Genomic DNA, 22,286 nt, shown 5'->3' with positions numbered 1-22,286 from the left:
TTTCTAGCTTTTAGATTGACTTGTTTCTCATGAGTAACTAACTCATTTCTTTCAAAAGGCTGTGAACCAATGCTGGTAAAGGTGGAGGGGCAGACAAATTTCACTTTGTGTAGTAACAGCAGTCAGTTCCCTTCTACAGCTGGCTGCTCTGTAGATTCCAGCTCCATATAAAACAAACACTGTTTACAATCTACGCCTGTTCAATTAGCTCAAGTGACAGCGTGGACTCCGATCACTCCATTCAATCAGGAGTCTCTCTTGAGTTCACCTTTGTGTGTTCCCCTGCTCCTCTGGCAAATGTCCCTCCTTTGAGCATCTCACATTAACTTTACATAGTGAGGGACACCTTCACTGGCAAACCGACAAACTGTTTCATGCCTGTAGAGTTTGACCATCAACATCAAGACGACAAAAATCCTGGTGTCGGATGTTGCCGGCTACTTACCCTTCTGTCCCTTTTAAACTCTTTCTTGGGGTGTGGGCGTCACTGGCTAGGCCAGCATTTATTGCCCACCCCTAATTGCCCTTGGGAAGGTGGTGGTGAGCTGCCATCTTGAGCTGCTGCACTCCGTGTGGTGTAGGTACACCCACAGTGCTGATAGGGAGGACGTTCCAGGATTTTGACTCAGTGACAGTGAAGGAACAGCAATATATTTCTAAATCAGGATGATGATGGGAACTTCCAGTTTGTGGTGTTCTCTGCCACAATACTGACCAGTCCTTTAAAAATCACAAGTGACATTGCCCTCACCCTGGTCCTCGAATTTCTCAACATGGCTTTAGCCTTCAACACGGCTGACCACATCATTCTCCTCCAATGTCCCTCCTCTGTGATCCAGCTGGGTGGGACCACACTTGTTCAGTTCCTTTCTTTTTGATCCAGTTTCATTCGTCCAATGAATTACCCACAATGGCTTATCTTTCCACCCATACTCTGTTATCTCAAGTTCCCCAAGGACCTATTCCTTGCTTCTCCTATTCCACATTTACTCACTGCCCCTTGGTGACTTTATCGGAAACACATCAGGTTCTACATATACAATGATGATAACGGATTCCACCTCACCACCCACTACCCTTTGACCCTTGCACTGTCAGCTGACATCCACCCCAGATGAATTGAAACTTTCTCCAATTAAAGATTGGAAAGATTGAGGCCATTTTATAGAGTCAGGCATAACAATTCACAAGTAGGCATGAGCGGAATTGTGCCACTTCCCAACCGGTCCTCTGCTAAAATGAAGGGATTCCACAGGATGGCTCGGTAGGTTGACAGGGCTGCAGTTATATATCCAATTCCCTTTTGAAAGTTACTAAAGGCTGAAAGGAGATAATTTGCAGCGTTTATAGGGAAGGAGCCGGGAGAGTGGGACAGATGGGGCCACTCTTTCAAACAGCCAACGCAGACACGATGGGCCGAATGGCCTCCTGTACCGTAGCATTAAATGTGTGAGAAAAGTGCACACTAGCAATATTCATACCAAGCTACTAATCAGGTTTCTTTCTCCCTCCTACTAACGGAGCAAATTAGATAGGAGCAGATGACACAAACTTCACATCTGTTGCTTTTCAGATTCCCAGGACGTGAGCTACACTGGAAAGGCCCATTTTCAGTTACATTGATGGTGGAAGTAGATGACTTGCTCGGCTACAGAGGATATCATAGTGTCTGAGAGACACTGGAGTTACCTTTAGGCCATTCCAGGTTTGTTCTGACAGTACTGAGCCAGTTGAGTTTTTTTTGACAATCTGTAAATTTCCGATGTAATTTCTAATCCAGTGGTGAACCTTTTGTTAAATTAGGTTTCACAATCTTTCTGGAGAGGTTATGAGACAACGACGTTTGGGTTGCCCAACAGCACGCACCACTGCAGCGTGGATTTGAACTCTGCACGTACCTTTATCTGTAGCAGCACAGCGGTCAGCCTGGCTATTAGATCAGTGAGGTTTTCATTCCTAACACTGGTCTGTCCAGTTTGCGAAGTGTTTGCCTCTCTTACTAGCTCATGAGCCTCCTCCTCACACCTCCTGCGCATGTCTGTGGGCTGGTCCATGGGCTGCAAGCCCTGGTCAGGAGCAAGCTGTCATTTTCAAGATAACATAAAAGACAAGGTTAACAACCACTGTTAATATCACCTGACTTTAGATAGCTGCTAGAGAAAGCAACACAATGCATGAAGGTAACGGAGTCAACAACTTGCATCTATGAAGCGCCTTTGATGTAGTACAACATCCCAAGGCTCTTCACAGAGTCTAATCAAATTGAATTTGACACAGGGGGCAGCATGGTGGCGCAGTGGTTAGTCCTGCTGCCTCACGGTATCGAGGCCCCAGGTTCGATCCCAGCCCCGGGCCACTTTCAATGTGGATTTTTGTACATTTTCCTCGGGTCTGCATGGGTCTCACCCCCACAACATAAAGATGTGCAGGGTAGGTGGATTGGCCACGCTAAATTGCCCCTTAATTGGAAAATAAAAAAGTAAATAATTTGACACCGAGCCACATACCGATATTTTGCTGTAACTTGGACGGAGTGGCAATTGAGTCAGATTAAGGCCTTGGGGGTGTGTGAGGGAAGGTATCTACCATGACTGAGGTAATCGTCCCCATCTCTTGAACCAATAGCCACTGAAGAGTGGGCATCCACCAGCATCAAAAACATCTTACCCATAAACTGGCCTGCATAATCAATATGGACCAAAGTCAGGGGCAGCACGGTGGCCTAGTGGTTAGCACAACTGCCTCACGGCGCTGAGGTCCCAGGTTCGATCCCGGCTCTGGGTCACTGTCCGTGTGGAGTTTGCACATTCTCCCCGTGTCTGCGTGGGTTTCGCCCCCACAACCCAAAAATGTGCAGAGTAGGTGGATTGGCCATGCTAAATTGCCCCTTAATTGGAAAAAATAATTGGGTAATCTAAATTAAAAAAAAAAAAAATATGGACCAAAGTCCATGGGCGGCTTGGCTATTCCCAAGGGTAAATGGTGGCGGAAGGTAGCAAAGATTGCTGTATTTGGCAAGGGTGACGCTGCTATACTAGTTCTTCAATGGCTTTATCCATGCCTGGCTACCAGACGTAACTCTGCACCAAAATAAGTCATCTTTGTCTTCCCTGGGTGGGTGCAATGTACCACTTGAAGGGGGGGGGGTCACCTGGCCCAAGGTGGGATGCCACCTATGATTCCACAGAGTCATGCCATATTCTCTTCTCCCGACGAGTGAAATAGGGCCTCAGCTGCTCAGACGTCTCCTAACACCACCCAAACTGCATCATTTGTTTAAACTTCGAAAGAATAGGGTCTCTTTGGGTCCAATTGCGGGTATGGCCCGTGAGCACTGGAAGAGCATCCACGAAGTTTAAAGCTGGAATGATCTCCTGGAGTACAGGTGGTGGCAGAATGCTCTTATATTGCACCTGCCATGCATGTGCCCACTCACTCAGTCTGCCCAAATCCTGCTGAAGCATCTCTGCATCCTCCTCATAGCTTACCCTCCGTATCATCTGCAAAGGTTGGGGCAGGCGACTTAATTCATCTGCATTAGCAATTTGCGTGCCAGGTCGGTGCTGGAAGGCACAGTTGTGGGCTGCCAGCAGTTAAGGCACAATGCTGCACCCACTATGAGCTAATCTTCCCTTAAGAAGCCCAGTAATGGCTTGTGATCAGTCACGATGTCGAACTGCTGACCATATACATTTGGTTGAATTTCTTCACACTGAATATGACCGCCAAATTCTCTCTTAATCTAGACATAGTTTCGGTCTGCTTCAGAAAGGATCCTTGAAGCAAAGGCAATAGGACGTTCCAAACCATCTCCCATTTTGTGGGAGGAGGCCACAGCTGGAATATTGTGTGCAGTTTTGGTCTCCTTATCGGAGGAAGGATGTTCTTGCTCGAGAGGGAATGCAGCAAAAGTTTACCAGACTGATTCCTGGGATGGCGGGATGACTATGAGGAGCGATTGAGATGGTTCCGATTGTATTCGCTGGGTTCGAAGGAATGAGGGGTGTCTAGAACCATGGTTCACAGTCTGAGGATACCGGGTAGACCATTTAAGACAGAGACGAGGAGAAATTTCTTCACCCAGTAGTGGTGAGCCTGTGGAATTTGTTACCATAGGAAGAAGTCGTTGCATGTTTACGTTACATGACATAGCACTTGCAAGGGCGGCACGCTGGCTCAGTGGTTAGCACTACTGCCTCACAGCTCCAGGCACCTGGGTGACTGTGTGGAGTTTGCACACTCTCCCTGTGTCTGTGTGGGATTCACCCCCACAACCCAAAGATGTACAGGTTAGTTGGATTGGCCACATTAAATTGCCTCTTAATGGAAAAAAAATTGGGTACTCTTAAAATAAAAAAAAAGAGACATAGCATTTGGGGGTGATGGGGTTCAAAGGAAATGGGGGGTGGGGGGAAGGTTGGATCAGGTTTGTGTGTTGGATGATCAACTCTCTCAATTTACACATATTCAAATAATAATATTTTTTCTACCAAAGCGGATAACCACACATTTATACTGCGTCTGCCATGCATTTGCCCACTCACTCAGCCTGTCCAAATCCCGCTGAAGCATCTCTGCGTCCTCTTCACAGCTCACCCTCCCACCCAACTTTGTATCATCTGCAAATTTGGTGATAATACATTTTGTTCCCATGTCCAAATTATTAATATATAATGTGAACAGTTGCTGTCCTAGCACAGTTCCCTGCAGTACCCCACTAGTTACCGCCTGCGAATCAGAAAACTACCCACTTATTCCAACTTTCTGTCTGCTAACCAGCTTTCTATTCATCTCAAGACATTACCCGTAATCTCATGCGCTTTAACTTTACATATTAATCTATTATGTGAGATCTTGTCAAAAGCCATCCACCAGTGCTCCCTGGTCAACTCTAGTAGTTATATCTTCAAAGAATTCTAGTAGATTTATCAAACATGATTTCCCTTTTGTAAATCCATGCTGACTTTGTCTGATTACACAACTCCTTTCCAAATGCTGTGCTATGAAATCCTTGATATTGGACTCCAGCGAGGGGAGGGTCTCGGAAATATTCAAGGAATTGATAAGAGTGGGAAGGTGTCCCAATCGGGAAGGTGAAGAGGAAGTGGGAGGACAAGTTGTGGGGAATTTGGAAGTCAGGTTTTGGGAGAAGGCCCCGAAAAAGAGTCAATGCATCCTCGTCGTGTGCCAGGCTCAGCCTGATCCAGTTCAAGGTGTCCACAGGGCTCTTTTGACTGTGGCCCGGATGGGTAGGTTTTTTGAGGAAGTGGAGGACAGGTGTGGGAGATGCGGGGGCAGTCCGGCGAATCATGTACATATGTTCTGGGCGTGTCCGAAACGGAGAGGATTCTAGCAGGGATTCTCAGATGTCATGTCAGAGGTCCTGAAAGGGGGGGTGACTCTGAGTCCAGAGGTGGCAATATTTGGAGTGTCAGAAGACCTGGGAGCCCGGGGTGGGGCCTTTGCCTCCCTGGTGGCCGGGAGACGGATATTGCTGGGATGGATGGACTCGGAGCCTCCAAAGTCGGGGGTGTGGTTCTGTGACATGGCAGGGTTTCTAAGGCTGGAAAAGATTAAGTTTGCCTTAAGGGGTTCATTACAGGAGTTCGCTCGGAGGTGGCAGCCGTTCATCGACTTCTTTAAGGAAAACTGACCCATCGGCAGAAGGGATGGGGAGAGAGGAAGGGGAGGCATGGAAGTGGAGAATAAGGGCATGGAATCTAATATATGGGTAGCTGGGAGTTAAGTCGGGGGAAGTTAGCTGTGTTACTGTGGGGTTTTGCGCGTGTCGGACCGCTCTGCTATTTACAATATTGATATGTTAAAATTATAAATGCCTCAATAAAATATTTTCTAAAAAAAAATAATGGACTCCAGCAACGTTCCTACTACCGATGTTAGGCTCACTGATCTTTAGTTCCCCATTTTCTCTCTACCTCCCTTTTTGAATAGCGAGGTTACATTCGCTACCCTCCAATCTGTAAGAACCATTCCAGAGCCCAAAGAATTTTGGAACTTGACCACCAATGGATCTACTATTTCTAGGGCCACTTTCTCAAGTACTCTGGGATGAAGATAATCAAGCCCTGGAGATTTATCTGCCTTCAATCCCATTCATTTCCCCCAAAACATTTCTTTACTAATACTAATTTCCTTCAGCTCCTCGCTAAAACTTGTGTTTCTCTGAACTTCCAGTACATTATTCATGTCTTCCTTTGTGAAGACAGAAGCAAAGAAGGAATTTAGCTCCTCAGCCATTTCTTTATTCCCTGATATGAATTCCCATTTCTACAATAGTTTTTATCAATCTTTTTCTCTTTACGTACCTATAGAAACTTTTACAGTCAGTTTTTATGTTCCCTGCCAGGTTACTTTCAAATTGCATCTTCTCCTTCTTAATCAATCCCTTGGTCCGCTTTGCTGAATTTTAAACTATTCCTAATCCTCAGGTCTATTGTGCTTTTTTGCTAGTTTGTATGCCTCTTCTTTGAATCTAATACTATCTCTAATTTCCCTTGTAAGCCATGCTTTGGCCATAGTTCCCTTTCTACTCTTGCACCAAATAGGAATAAACAACTTTTGAAATTCACCTAATCGTTGCTTGAATGCCTGTCCGCTGTCCTTCCGTTCAGTAATGTTTTCCAGTCTGTCATTGCCAGCTCATGCCTCATACCATCATAGTTACCTTTATTGAGGTTCAGGACCCTGGTCTCACAATCAACTACATCACTATTGCCCTTGATAAAGAATTCTACTAATTTCTGGTCACTCACCCTAAAGGGTTCTCTCACAACTGGATTGTCAACTAATCCTTGCTCATTGCACAACACCCAGCCCAAGATGGCCTGTTCCCTTGTTGGTTCAACATACTCCTCCAGAAAACCATCCCGTATACACTCCAGAAATTCCTTCTCTATTGTACTGGGGCTGTTTAGCACATGGCTTAATCGCTGGCTTTGAAAGCAGACCAAGCAGGCCAGCAGCACGGTTCGATTCCCGTAACAGCCTCCCCGAATAGGCGCCGGAATGTGGCGACTAGGGGCTTTTCACAGTAACTTCTTTTTAAGTCTACTCGTGACAATAAGCGATTTTCATTTTTTTCATGTGACTCACCCAATCTATATGCAGATTAAAGTCACCCATAATCACAGATGTTCGTTTATCACATGCACAGGTGGGGTTACTGGGTTACGGGCATGGGGTGGAGGCGTGGGCTTGAGCAGGGTGCTCTTTCCAGGGCTGGTGTGGACTCGATGGGCCGAATGGCCTCCTTCTGCATTGTAAATTCTATGATTCTAAGCTCTCTGATTTCCTGTCCAATGTTATTCCCAACATTCCCACTGCAGTTTGATGGTCTGTATACCACCCCTACAAATGTTTTTTGTCCCTTGGTGTTTAACTTGAGCCATATAGATGCCTCATCATCTGTACGAATATCTTTCCTCAATATTGATCTGTACGAATATCTTTCCTCAATATTGTATCAATATCTTTTTAATCAAAAATACAACTCCGCCACCTTTTCCTTTCTGCCTGTCCTTCCTAAAAACTGAATAGCCCTCATGTTTAGTTCCCATCCTTGGTGCCATGTCTTCATAATCCTAACTATATCATACCCCTTTACATCTATCTGCGCAACTATTTCATCCATTTTATTTTGAGTGCTCCGTGCATTCAGGTGCAAAATGTTAAGGCTAGTTCTTTTAAAGTTCTTTGTCCCTTCCCTACTATTTTTTGTGTTATTATCTGATGCAGGCCTTTGATTTATTTGCCTATCACTTTTCTTATTCTCCTTTCTCTCTTTTTCTCTTGCTCTTGATTTCCCCTGCTCTGAATCCTTACATAGCAAGGGTCCCAGCAACGATCCCTGTGGTACACCGCTGGTCCAGGCTTCCAATCACAAAACCAACCCCCCAACATTATCCTTTGCTTCCTATTATCAAGCCAATTTTGGATCCAATTTGCTAACTTGTCTTGGATCCCATGGGCTCTAACCTTTTGAATCAGCCTTCCATGTGTGACCTTGTCAAAGGCCTGTCTGAAATCTAGGTAAACCACATCGACAGCGCTACCCTCATCAATATATTTAGTTTAAATTTTTTTTTAGAGTACCCAATTTATTTTGTTCAATTAAGGAGCAATTTAGCGTGGCCAATCCACCTACCCTGCACATCTTTGGGTTGTGGGGGTGAAACCCACGTAAACCCGGGGAGAATGTGCAAACTCCACACGGACAGTGACCCAGAGCCGGGATCGAACCTGGGTCCTCAGCGCCGTGAGGCAGCAGTGTTAATCATCAATATATTTAATTACCTTTTCAAAAAACTCAATTAAATTATTTAGATAGGATCTCCCACCAACACATCCGTGCTGACTATCCCTCATCAACCCCTGCCTTTCCAAGTGTTGATTAATTCTGTCCCATAATTTCCCTATTACTGATGTTAGACTAACTGGACTGTAATTACCTAGCTTATCCCTGCTGCTCTTCTTTAGCTATCCTCCAGTCATCTGGCGCTTCACCTGTGGCCAGCAAAGATTTAAATATCTCTGTCAGGAACCTCCTCCCTTACCTTCAATAGCAGCCTGGAATACATCGCATCAGGCCCTGGGGATTTCTGCATCTTTATGCCTGCCAAACACCTAACACCTCATCCTTATTAATCTTAAAGTTCTCCAGAACTTCACCGCCCCAACTGAAATCTCCAGCTGCCATGTCTTCCTCCTTAGTGAGCACAGATGAAAAATTTCAGACCTCGCCCATGCACAGATTTCTCCCTTGGTACCTAATAGGCCCCACTCTTTCCCTGGCCATCATCTCGCTCTTAATATACTTATAAAATGCCGTGGGGTTTTCCTTAATCCCATCTGCCAGTGATATTTCATGGGCTCTCTTTGCTCTCCTCATTTTTTTTAAGCACCTTCCCTCCACTCTCGATACTCCTGAAGGGCCTGTTCTTGAAAATACAGAAAAATGTGTCATTTGAAACATGGAAGTCTGGCAATATCTGGTTTGAGAGGATACAGGGAAAGATCCCACAAAAGTTTCATAGCAGCTTCAAAGAGCAGGGTTGTAAAATGCAGATTCTTGCTCACAAGCAGGCTAATCAAACACACAGGTCTCATGTGGTAAGCTAAAACAATGGCTTACACCTTCATGGAATGTAACTATCTCAGGAAGCATCTGAAAAAGCATGGATGAGAGTTTCAATTGCATTAAGTGACGAATGTTTAAAACAGGCAAGTCTTTCAAGTCATAACCAAGTTAAATTTTAGCATGCAGCTAAAAGCAAAATTTCACACCTTAATTGAAATAAACTCTCTTAGTAAACAGCTGGAAAGGATGGAAGATACTCAGTCAAATTTGGTGTCAAATTTAAAGTGTAAAATTCTATGAACATCAGGACAATTAAAAGAAAATTGGAGACGACCTGTCTACGAGAAACATCATGTAAGTCAAAATCAAAGGCAAAGTTATGAGCTGGGGACAATTGGAAAATTAAACGATTCGAAATTACAGAAATAAAAGTTAACTATTGAAACCAAAGCATTTTTTAATCAGATCTGAGAGGAGACGATATGCCCAAAATGAATAATTAGTTGTAGTAAGATGTTTACATCAAAGATAATTTTAAACTATCAAAGTGAAACAAGCCCATTTACAATAAAGTCGTTAAAACTTAATAACTCTCAGAAAGAGAATATAAACCCGGGGAGCAGCAACAGAGGACAGGGCAGGAGAACATCAACAGGAGAGAAGGGGAGGAGAACTCAGAGAGAGAGAGAGAGAGAGAGAGAGAGAGAGAGAGAGCTCGGTCATGGGAAAGACAAGGCAAGCAGCCGAGTTTAAACAGTTATACATCTAAGGAAGGCTAGAATTTAAACAGGAGTCAGAGTCAGCTTAGAGATAGCTAGCAGAGCCAGCTCTCACAGCTCGGTGCATGGGAAGAACAGGACACAGCAACCGAGTTCACCAGCGAATACAACTCAAGAAGACCAGATTTTAAGAAGATCGATTGCCAAGGTGGGCCTGAAGCAGCCAGAAGCAAGATCTTTTTTCCTTTCTTTACAGAAAGGAATTGCAGCTTTTAAAAGAAAAAATATAATAATAAAAATAACTTAACCTGAAAAAGTGGTTATTAGCTTACTTCACTTCCTTAATAACGCAGGACCCAGGACATCGATGCTATTAAGGGGTAAGTAGGTAGAATTCTTCGGTGAAGGTATGGGTTATACCGGGGGATAACTTGAAAAGATAGTTTGACCTGAATAGCACTCACAGAAGCCTGCACTGGAGTCAGGGAGGGAGAATCCCTGTTCACCATTTAGAATATCAACCTTTTTTTGGTATAGGGGGAATTCTAAGAATAGTGGTGAGTTTTAACTTCATGGCGCCCAGCGTGGAGGCCTAGAATATTAGAAGTTTCTAGGTAAAGTGAGCCTAGAATATTAGAAGTTTCTAGGTAAAGCGAGGCTAGAATATTAGAAGTTTCTAGTTAAGCAGAGTAGGGGCTAGAATATTAGAAGTTTCTAGTTCCCAAGAAACGGTTGGAATATTAGAAGTTTCTAACCGGCACAAAGGCTAGAATATTAGAAGTTTCTAGTCTATGTGTGAGTCAGACTTTACCTGCCGAGTTTAGTCTGGAAAGTCATGTGTGATTGGCTTTTGTAAGGATATTCTGTGGATCGAGGGGACTGAAGCTCAGGTTGGGTGTGAAAATCAGTAGACTAGAAGATACTGACCCTGAGAAAAAGTCTGCAAGACATTTTGGTGATAGCACTAAAATCTTGCATCCGTTACTGGTAAAAGAGGCCAAAGAATAAATCATCCTCAGAGTAAGGCAGATTGTGCGGACATTTTCTGGAAAATAGGGACGCTTAGAATCTTCAGAAACCAATAACCAATCGACCCTTAACTAAAACAGGAAGATAGTGCCTTAGTCAGCCTTGGATAGGGCCCAGAAAGGGTACTTATTCTTAATTTCAGAGTGCACCTGAAAGGGACAACCAGGAACAGAAAAAAAATCCAAAAAATGGCAATTAGGGTAATTCTCTTGCCCTGGAATACAGTCAAGAGAGTTGAAACAATGAAACAAGAGTAGAAAAGCTTAACAGAGGCAAAAAAACTCCTGCAGAAGTGAAACTTGTCAGCATGGAGGGGTCTCAAATTTTTGTTAAGAGTAACTGAAACCCTACAGAATAGAGGTCCAAGATCTCAGTGGATAAATGAGTGTTTAATAAGGATTTGTGAAATCCTGCAGAGTAGAGATCCAAGATCTGAGTGGATGAATGAGTGTGTGTATGTCTAATAAGGAATTGTGAATTTCTTTAAATGTTTGTACTTTTAAAAAATGTTGTGTTTTACAAAGCCGATTTTCATATAAATTGGAAGTTATAAATGGCAGGCAGAAATGTGATCAATATTATGGGATAAGTAAATCAGTATGTTCAGAACTAAATTGGTCTCAGAATAAACAGATAAAGAGTTTGTGCTGGGCAGCAGGCAGCAGTCAGCTGCTGCAGACTTTGAAATTGCTGCGTTGAAATTGACACTGCATGGCTCCGCAGGGTCCTAGTGCCCGGTGATCACAAACAGACACTAGCAGAGATAATGATGTTTAGAATGTTAAATACATTGAAGAAGGAGCTTTAGAGAATAAAGATATTAGACCAGAAGTTAGTTTGGAGAATTAATTGCAGTATCAGGAAATTAGTATCTGATTGCCGGAAAAGATTTAATACAAATTGATGCAGAAAAATTAAAATATTAAAACCAATTGACACTGACAGAAGGAGGCTTAACAGGCTTTAATGGAATGATGTACATCAATGATAAGGAAAATAAACCAGTTCAAAAAGAAATGGTGGCAAAAGAAATCCGGAAGTCCTGGAGAGGGCACTTCTGGGTTAACCAAATTAAAATAGAAAGTACAAATTAAAGAATAGGGCCCTCTCCACCCTTGATCTGTTCATTTGATTTTTCAGATGGAAAAAATAAATAACAAACCAGGTCACAAGAAGGAAGAGAACTACGCTCCAGAGAAGAATCTTTTAGACAGGATTGGGGGGAAACTAATGATACAATTGGCTACATATTTGAGGGAATTAAATGACAGAACCCGGAGGAGAACTTTACGGGTTAGAAACAAATCAAAATATCAAATTATTATTGGACAGTGAAACCTCCGGTCAGACATCTCTAACTGGACATTAGCTGATGGATGATCTGTGGTCTCCATGGGGTATGTACTACACGGTGGAGTTATTAAGGGTCTCGGCAGACAGCAGCGACTGACGAGGAACCCCAACATGATAAATGACAATCATTTAAGAATTTAGTAGCTTGATACCACGGCGGGAAAAATGTTATCAATGCGGCAAAACAATATTGCATTGAAGAGCTGTAATTGTTATTTAAAAAAAAAAAAAATTCATGTAAATTGATAGGGACTGCTATATATATATATATATATATATATATATAAGGGGGGTAGGTGTGCCATTAAAGAACTTGATCCGCATTTCTAAACTGTGTGAATGTTTTAATAGAGGGGTAGTTTAGTGTGTTTTCTTGATTTAACTACATAGAACATTACAAATAATATTGCTGTTGTTTATATGCCATATTTAGTATGTAATGACTATTGGTCCCAAAGCCAAGAAGGGATGTTTCGATATTGTAATTTATTACTAGTATTTAAATTGTGATAACAGTTGCAAATATGTAAAGTTGTAGCACACAGTCTATTTGTGTGGTTAGGTAATGAGTAATATGTTAAGATAAGACTTAATTTTTTTTTTACTGTGTATTTAACAATAGGAAGAATTTATTTGGAAAAGTGACAGTTCAATGTGGGTTTACAAATGCTGTAATGGAAAATATACACTTTCATGTTGTAAGGGAAATGATGACAGATGAAAGGGATTTGAAGGAAATTTGTCAGAAAGATATTCTCTCATATAAACCAGGGGTTGGCAGACATACATGGTTCACGACAATGTTAGACATTAATGGGGAAGTTAGGAATACAAGCAGGATCAATTGAACCTTTTAAATTAATGAAACCAGGGAATCAGTGGGTGGTACATGATATCATAATTTACCATTCCAATCAGCAATGGAAAAGCAATTTGGATGACGGAAACATGAGACACGTAACAGCCAGTGATGGACAAAAGACCGTTGTGGTTACTGATGGACTGAGTTGTGTGCTGTTTCTAAGGGACATGAGGAAGCTTCTACGGTGCTGCTATCCCAAGGAAGTAAAATGCTTTGGAAGTAGTGGAACACACGGAAAGCGATTATGTTACCTTCCTGAGCAACAACGGCTATGGTTCACGGTAATTGGACTTGAGGAAAAGAAAAGACTCTTATCGACACTGGTCTGAGATATGGATGTATTTACGTGTTGATTTTGGTGCACAATTTGAAATTCCAACACATGCATACAAATGACAAAGATCGGGGATATATGTTAGTACAATTGGATGGGGGAACAATTAACCAAATTATATAGTTATGTTTCAAATGTCAAGACGGGGTGTTCGTGAAAATACAGAAAAATGTGTCATTTGAAACATGGAAGTCTGGCAATATCTGGTTTGAGAGGGTACAGGGAAAGATCCCACAAAAGTTTCATAGCAGCTTCAAAGAGCAGGGTTGTAAAATGCAGATTCTTGCTCACAAGCAGGCTAATCAAACACACCAGTCTCATGTGGTAAGCTAAAACAATGGCTTACACCTTCATGGAATGTAACTATCTCAGGAAGCATCTGAAAAAGCATGGATGAGAGTTTCAATTGCATTAAGTGACGAATGTTTAAAACAGGCAAGTCTTTCAAGTCATAACCAAGTTAAATTTTAGCATGCAGCTAAAAGCAAAATTTCACACCTTAATTGAAATAAACTCTCTTAGTAAACAGCTGGAAAGGATGGAAGATACTCAGTCAAATTTGGTGTCAAATTTAAAGTATAAAATTCTATGAACATCAGGACAATTAAAAGAAAATTGGAGACGACCTGTCTACGAGAAACATCATGTAAGTCAAAATCAAAGGCAAAGTTATGAGCTGGGGACAATTGGAAAATTAAACGATTCGAAATTACAGAAATAAAAGTTAACTATTGAAACCAAAGCATTTTTTAATCAGATCTGAGAGGAGACGATATGCCCAAAATGAATAATTAGTTGTAGTAAGATGTTTACATCAAAGATAATTTTAAACTATCAAAGTGAAACAAGCCCATTTACAATAAAGTCGTTAAAACTTAATAACTCTCAGAAAGAGAATATAAACCCGGGGAGCAGCAACAGAGGACAGGGCAGGAGAACAGCAACAGGAGAGAAGGGGAGGAGAACTCAGAGAGAGAGAGAGAGAGAGAGAGAGAGAGCTCGGTCATGGGAAAGACAAGGCAAGCAGCCGAGTTTAAACAGTTATACATCTAAGGAAGGCTAGAATTTAAACAGGAGTCAGAGTCAGCTTAGAGATAGCTAGCAGAGCCAGCTCTCACAGCTCGGTGCATGGGAAGAACAGGACACAGCAACCGAGTTCACCAGCGAATACAACTCAAGAAGACCAGATTTTAAGAAGATCGATTGCCAAGGTGGGCCTGAAGCAGCCAGAAGCAAGATCTTTTTTCCTTTCTGTAAAGAAAGGGTTTGCAGCTTTTAAAAGAAAAAATATAATAATAAAAATAACTTAACCTGAAAAAGTGGTTATTAGCTTACTTCACTTCCTTAATAACGCAGGACCCAGGACATCGATGCTATTAAGGGGTAAGTAGGTAGAATTCTTCGGTGAAGGTATGGGTTATACCGGGGGATAACTTGAAAAGATAGTTTGACCTGAATAGCACTCACAGAAGCCTGCACTGGAGTCAGGGAGGGAGAATCCCTGTTCACCATTTAGAATATCAACCTTTTTTTTGGTATAGGGGGAATTCTAAGAATAGTGGTGAGTTTTAACTTCAGGCCTCACCCATTTCTATACCTAACATGCTTCCTTATTTTCCTTTATCAAACCGTCAATATTCCTTGACATCCAGGGTTCCCTGGACTTACCACCCTTGCCCTCCACACTTAAGCCCTGAAATCTCTCTATTTTACTTTTAAAAGACTCCCACTTTCCAAATGTAGGTTTACCTTCAAGTAGCTGCTCCCAGTCTATGTTTGCCAGATCATGTCTAATCCCCCAATTCAGACACTTGTTTTCTGGACTATCCTTATTCCGTGCCAAAATGACGTTGAAACTTACAGAATTATGGTCACTATTTCCAAAATGCTTGCCCACTGGCACATTGACCATTGCCCGGCTTCATTTCCTAGGATTAGGTCTAGCAATGCTCCATCCCCAGTTGGACTATGTACTGGAACAAAAAGCTCTCCTGGATATACTTTAAAAATTCCACCCCGTCTAATCCTTTCACACTAAGGCGATTCCAGTTAGTATTGGCTAAGTTGAAATCTCCTACTACTATAATCTTATGCCTCTCAAACCTCTGATTTGCCTACATATCTGCTCCTCTACTCTATCTCCCTCTGAGAAGTCTTACAACACCAGGTTAAAGTCCAACAGGTTTGTTTCAAACACAAGCTTTCGGAGCACTGCTCCTTCCTCAGGTGAATGTGTTGGTGGGAGATCCTATCTAAATAATTTAATTGAGTTCACCTGAGGAAGGAGTAGTGCTCCGAAAGCTAGTGTTTGAAACAAACCATTTGGACTTTAACCTGGTGTTGTAAGACTTCTTACTGTGCTCACCCCAGTCCAACGCCGGCATCTCCACATCATGACTATCTCCCTCTGGCTGCCGGGAGGCCAGTAGTATAATCCCAGCAAAGTGATCGTCCCTTTTTTATTTCTAAGCTCCACCCATGACCTCATTTGAAGAGTATTTGAAGATATCCATCCTCATTACTGCAGTGATGGTCTATTTTATCAATAATGCAATGCCTCCTCCTCTCTTACAACCCCCCCCACCCTTGACACCTGAAACTTTGAGAAATGTTGAGTTGCCAGTCCTGTCCTTCTTTCAACCATGTGTCATATATCCTGTTGCTGATGTACCAGGCACATAACACTATACAACAGATCTTAACACTTGGCTCCCTGGTTCACACTGCCCAGGGTCCTGCTTCCGGGGCTCCGTGAAAACTCCCCACTGGCCGGGGTTAGTGCGCTCCCGTGCGATTGGCCCCCAGCCTGTCACGTGGCCTGCGGAGCCCGTCCCCTTAAAGGGGCCGCCTGTGGAAACATTAAAAGAAAATGTGGCTTCCTTCAGGCTCGGAAGATGCAAGAAGCCAGTGTCTGTCCCAAGTTCAGGGTCGGGGAAGAGGAGGAACCCAGGACAGATTACAACGTTAAGAGAGCCTGGCAAACAATGTGAAGAACACTCACCTCATAACAATACTGTTGGACTTTATTCAGGACCTTGTTCAGATCTTTGTTCAGCTGCTCCAATTCTAAAACAATCGTCGCATATCGCTTTTGAAAGTCTATGCCAATGGGAGCCGAATATGATTTCTGAGGGAGTGAGAAAGTAGTCAGTCATTTCCTACCTTAATAGGTCCGATACTGTCCTTAAGGTCAACTCCTGAAAGGTGGGTCTGGGTGGGTGAGAGAGGGAATGGGAGAGAAAAGAAAAACCCACATTTGCAGGAATAAAGACTATACATTGCTCCCTCAAGTACTACTCACAAAAGGTAATAGACTAGCTTGTAACTCGACCATTTATAGGTTCATATTGAAGAATAGCCCACCATGCCGGTCTAGATGAACTTTGAAAAGTTGGGAGATCTTGCATTTCATACAATCTTACAAAACACAAGGCCATTTGGTCAAGCATTCCCATGTTGCTCTTTGATCCCATTCATCTCCCAGCTTGGAAAACCTTTCCTTTCAAGTATTTATCCAATACCCATTAAAGTTATTGAATCTGCTTCCACTGCCAATTGTCTTAAAACTGGTTGTCGGCACCATCAGTGGAAACAATTTCTCATCAAAAGCTCTCAGTTTTGAGTATCTGAACTATTATATTGTTCCTCATTAGATCACACATGTTAAAAAATGCTTCACATGGGGGGAGATGGTGTTGTCATCGTACGAGTAATCAAGGGACCCAGGCTAATATTCTGGGGACATGAGATCAAATCCCACAACGCCAGGAATTTGAATTCAATACTAAAATCTGGAGTATAAAGCTAACCTCAGTAATGGTGACATTGAAATGATCACCAATTATCGTAAAGACCCATGTGGTTTACTAATGCCTTTTAGGGAAGGAAATCTGCTGTCCTTACCTGGTCTGGCCTACATGTGATCCCAGATCCACAGCAATGTGGTTGACTTTTAACTATCCTGGCCTAGAAATGGCAATTAGGAATGGGCAATGAATGCTGGCCTTGCCTGCGATGCCCACATCCCAAGTAACCAAATACAGCATTCCCTTAAACAGCAACGATATGAATCACCTGCTAATCTATCATTTATTTTGGAAAGAAGGTTATTTTGGAGAAGGGGAGAACTTCCTGGTCAAAGGATGCTGGGGTAGCATGGTGGCACAGTGGTTAGCACTGCTGCCTCACAGTGCCAAGTTCAATTCCAGGCTTGCTTGTGTGGAGTTTGCACATCTCCCCATATCTGCTTGGGTTTCCTCAGAGTGCTCCGGTTTCCTCCCACAGTCCAAAGATGCACAGGTTAGGTGGGGTTATGGGGATAGGGCAGAGGAGTAGGCCTAGGTAAGGTGCTCTTTCAGAGGTTTGGTGCAGACTCGATGGGCCAAATGGTCTCCTTCTGCACTGTAGGGGTTTGATGGATTAGGGTACCTGTAAACTAGCAAACAGGTAGAGAAGACCTCAGATTATTGTTCCCATCAGAAAGACTTATCTCTGACAGTGTAGCTCTCCCTCTGCACCGTTAGTTTAGATTATTCACTCGGTGCAGTTCAATCATCTGACTCATGAAATACTGCTATCCACTTTGCCTTTAACTTGGTGCATCTTTAAAAAAAAATAATCTTTATTGTCACAGGTAGGCTCACATTAACACTGCAGTGAAGTTACTGTGAAAAGCCCCCAGTCGCCACATTCCGGCACCTGTTCGGATACAGAGGGAGAATTCACAATGTCCAATTCACCTAACAGCACGTCTTTCGGGACTTGTGGGAGGAAACCGGAGCACCCGGAGGAAACCCACGCAGATACAGGAAGAACGTGCAGACTCCGCACAGTGACCCAAGCCGGGAATTGAACCTGGGACCCTGGAGCTGTGAAGCAACAGTGCTAACCACTGCTACCGTGACGCCTCCTCAACACCCTATAGATATTGTCACCTCAGCAACCAACAAAGCCTGCTTCCACCTGGTTCAGCCTCTCTGCAGCCTGGCAACATCTCCATCACTTTTCTAACATCTCGGATCAGTCCTGATTTCTTTCAACTCGACACAGGAAAAACCCAAACAAATTGCCTTTGGTCCACACAACAACCTTCACACCCTGTCCACAGACGGCCAGTGTCCTCCCCAGGCACTCAGTCAGCATGAATCAGGTGGTACTCAACTGCTCCATTCTGTTAAATTGGAGGTCAGTTTCAGGCCTGGGTCCTTCCATTCAATTCCTCAACCATCAATAATAATAATCTTTATTATTGTCACAAGTAGTCTTACATTAACACTGCAGTGAAGTTACTGTGAAATCCCCTAGTCGCCACATTCCGGCACCTGTTTGGGTCACAGGAGAATTCAGAATGTCCAAATTATCTAACAAGCACATCTTTCGGGGCTTGTGGGAGGAAATCATACTCACTTCACCTACTTCACAAACTCACATTAATGTTTCCCTCCAGACCTTCACCACTCAAATCAGATTTCAGACCTTCTGTCATCTAGAAACTCGAACTGGTGACTGCAGGAAACCACTCAAAATTCCCCTCACTGACCGGCCCCACCCTCACTGACCGGCCCCACTCTCACTGACCGGCCCGACCCTCACTGACCGGCCCAATCCTCACTGACCGACTCAATCACCGGCCCCACCCTCACTGACCGGCCCAATCCTCACTGACCGACTCAATCACCGGCCCGATCCTCACTGACCGGCCCTATCCTCACTGACCGACTCAATCACCGGCCCCACCCTCACTGACCGGCCCGATCCTTACTGACCGGCCCGATCCTCACTGACCGGCCGGATCCTCACTGACCAGCCCGATCCTCACTGACAGGCCCGATTCTCACTGACCGGCCCGATCCTCACTGACCGGCCCGATCCTCACTGACCAGCCCGATCCTCACTGACCAGCCCCACCCTCACTGACCGGCCCGATCCTCACTGACCGGCCCGATCCTCACTGACAGGCCCGATCCTCACTGACCGGCCCAATCCTCACTGACCGGCCCAATCCTCACTGACCGGCCAAATCCTCACTGACCGGCCAAATCCTCACTGACCGACTCAATCACCGGCCCGATCCTCACTGACCGGCCCGATCCTCACTGACCGGCTCCATCCTCACTGCGGCCCAATCCTCACTGACCGACTCAATCACCGGCCCCACCCTCACTGACCGGCCCGATCCTTACTGACCGGCCCGATCCTCACTGACCGGCCCCATCCTCACTGACCGGCCCGATCCTCACTGACCGGCCCAATCCTCACTGACCGGCCCTATCCTCATTGACCGGCCCTATCCTCACTGACCGGCCCTATCCTCACTGACCGGCCCGATCCTCACTGACCGGCCCGATCCTCACTGACCGGCCCTATCCTGACTGACCGGCCCTATCCTCACTGACCGACCCGATCCTCACTGACCGGCCCGATACTCACTGACCGGCTCGATACTCACTGACCGGCCCGATACTCACTGACCGGCCAAATCCTCAATGACCGGCCCAATCCTCAATGACCGACTCAATCACCGGCCCCACCCTCACTGACCGGCCCAATCCTCACTGACCGGCCCAATCCTCACTGACCGGCCAAATCCTCACTGACCGGCCAAATCCTCACTGACCGACTCAATCACCGGCCCGATCCTCACTGACCGGCCCGATCCTCACTGACCGGCTCCATCCTCACTGCGGCCCAATCCTCACTGACCGACTCAATCACCGGCCCCACCCTCACTGACCGGCCCGATCCTTACTGACCGGCCCGATCCTCACTGACCGGCCCCATCCTCACTGACCGGCCCCATCCTCACTGACCGGCCCGATCCTCACTGACCGACCCGATCCTCACTGACCGACCCGATCCTCACTGACCGGCCCGATCCTCACTGACCGGCCCGATCCTCACTGACCGACCCGATCCTCACTGACCGGCTCGATCCTCACTGACCGGCCCGATCCTCACTGACCGACCCGATCCTCACTGACAGGCCCGTTCCTCACTGACAGGCCCGATTCTCACTGACCGGCCCGATCCTCACTGACCGGCCCGATCCTCACTGACCGGCCCGATCCTCACTGACCGGCCCGAACCTCACTGACCGGCCCGAACCTCAATGACCGGCTCAATCCTCACTCACCGGCTCAATCCTCACTCACCGGCCCAATCCTCACTGACCGGCACAATCCTCACTGACCGGCCCAATCCTCACTGACCGACTCAATCACCGGCCCGATCCTCACTGACCGGCCCGATCTTCACTGACCGGCTCCATCCTCACTGCGGCCCCATCCTCACTGACCGACTCAATCACCGGCCCCACCCTCACTGACCGGCCCGATCCTTACTGACCGGCCCGATCCTCACTGACCGGCCCCATCCTCACTGACCGGCCCCATCCTCACTGACCGGCTGAATCACCAGCCCCACCCTCACTGACCGGCCCAATCCTTACTGACCAGCCCCACCCTCACTGACCGGCCCAATCACCAGCCCCACCCTCACTGACCAGCCCCCACCCTCACTGACCGGCCCAATCACCAGCCCTGCCCTCACTGACCGGCCCAATCACCAGCCCCGCCCTCACTGACCAGCCCAATCACCAGCCCCACCCTCACTGACCACCCCACCCTCACTGACCGGCCCAATCACCAGCCCCGCCCTCACTGACCAGCCCAATCACCAGCCCCACCCTCACTGACCGGCCCAATCCTCACTGACCGGCCCAATCCTCACTGACCGGCCCAATCCTCACTGACCGGCCCTATCCTCATTGACCGGCCCTATCCTCACTGACCGGCCCTATCCTCACTGACCGGCCCGATCCTCACTGACCGGCCCCATCCTCACTGACCGACCCGATCCTCACTGACAGGCCCGATCCTCACTGACCGACCCGATCCTCACTGACCGGCCCGATACTCACTGACCGGCTCGATACTCACTGACCGACCCGATCCTCACTGACCGGCCCGATACTCACTGACCGGCCCAATCCTCACTGACCGGCCCAATCCTCACTGACCGGCCTAATCCTCACTGACCGGCCAAATCCTCAATGACCGGCCCAATCCTCAATGACCGACTCAATCACAAGCCCCACCCTCACTGACCGGCCCAATCCTCACTGACCGGCCCAATCCTCACTGACCTGCCAAATCCTCACTGACCGGCCAAATCCTCACTGACCGGCCCAATCCTCACTGACCGACTCAATCACCGGCCCGATCCTCACTGACCGGCCCGATCCTCACTGACCGGCTCCATCCTCACTGCGGCCCAATCCTCACTGACCGACCCAATCACCGGCCCCACCCTCACTGACCGGCCCGATCCTTACTGACCGGCCCGATCCTCACTGACCGGCCCGATCCTCACTGACCGGCCCGATCCACACTGACCGGCCCGATCCTCACTGACCGACCCGATCCTCACTGACCGACCCGATCCTCACTGACCGGCCCGATCCTCACTGACCGGCCCGATCCTCACTGACCGACCCGAACCTCACTGACCGGCTCGATCCTCACTGACCGGCCCGATCCTCACTGACCGACCCGATCCTCACTGACAGGCCCCACCCTCACTGACCGGCCCGATCCTCACTGACAGGCCCGATCCTCACTGACAGGCCCGATTCTCACTGACCGGCCCGATCCTCACTGACCGGCCCGATCCTCACTGACCGGCCCGATCCTCACTGACCGGCCCGAACCTCACTGACCGGCCCGAACCTCAATGACCGGCTCAATCCTCACTCACTGGCTCAATCCTCACTCACCGGCCCAATCCTCACTGACCGGCACAATCCTCACTGACCGGCCCAATCCTCACTGACCGACTCAATCACCGGCCCGATCCTCACTGACCGGCCCGATCTTCACTGACCGGCTCCATCCT

General features: G+C 46.2%; 1 protein-coding gene across 1 annotated transcript in view; it reads right to left on the bottom strand.

The window, feature by feature from the left end:
• lin9 (lin-9 DREAM MuvB core complex component) overlaps positions 1 to 22,286 on the bottom strand; it is a 178,164-nt gene that overhangs the window by 6,755 nt on the left and 149,123 nt on the right. Inside the window, 2 exon segments of the mRNA XM_038798990.1 lie at positions 1,899 to 2,081; positions 16,396 to 16,521. Of these exon segments, the coding sequence (XP_038654918.1) occupies positions 1,899 to 2,081; positions 16,396 to 16,521 (309 nt within the window).

The sequence above is a fragment of the Scyliorhinus canicula genome, chromosome 6 (assembly GCF_902713615.1).
Source record: "Scyliorhinus canicula chromosome 6, sScyCan1.1, whole genome shotgun sequence".
In the NCBI taxonomy this organism is placed as follows: domain Eukaryota; kingdom Metazoa; phylum Chordata; class Chondrichthyes; order Carcharhiniformes; family Scyliorhinidae; genus Scyliorhinus; species Scyliorhinus canicula.
This window is presented reverse-complemented; position numbering and strand designations above follow the sequence as displayed.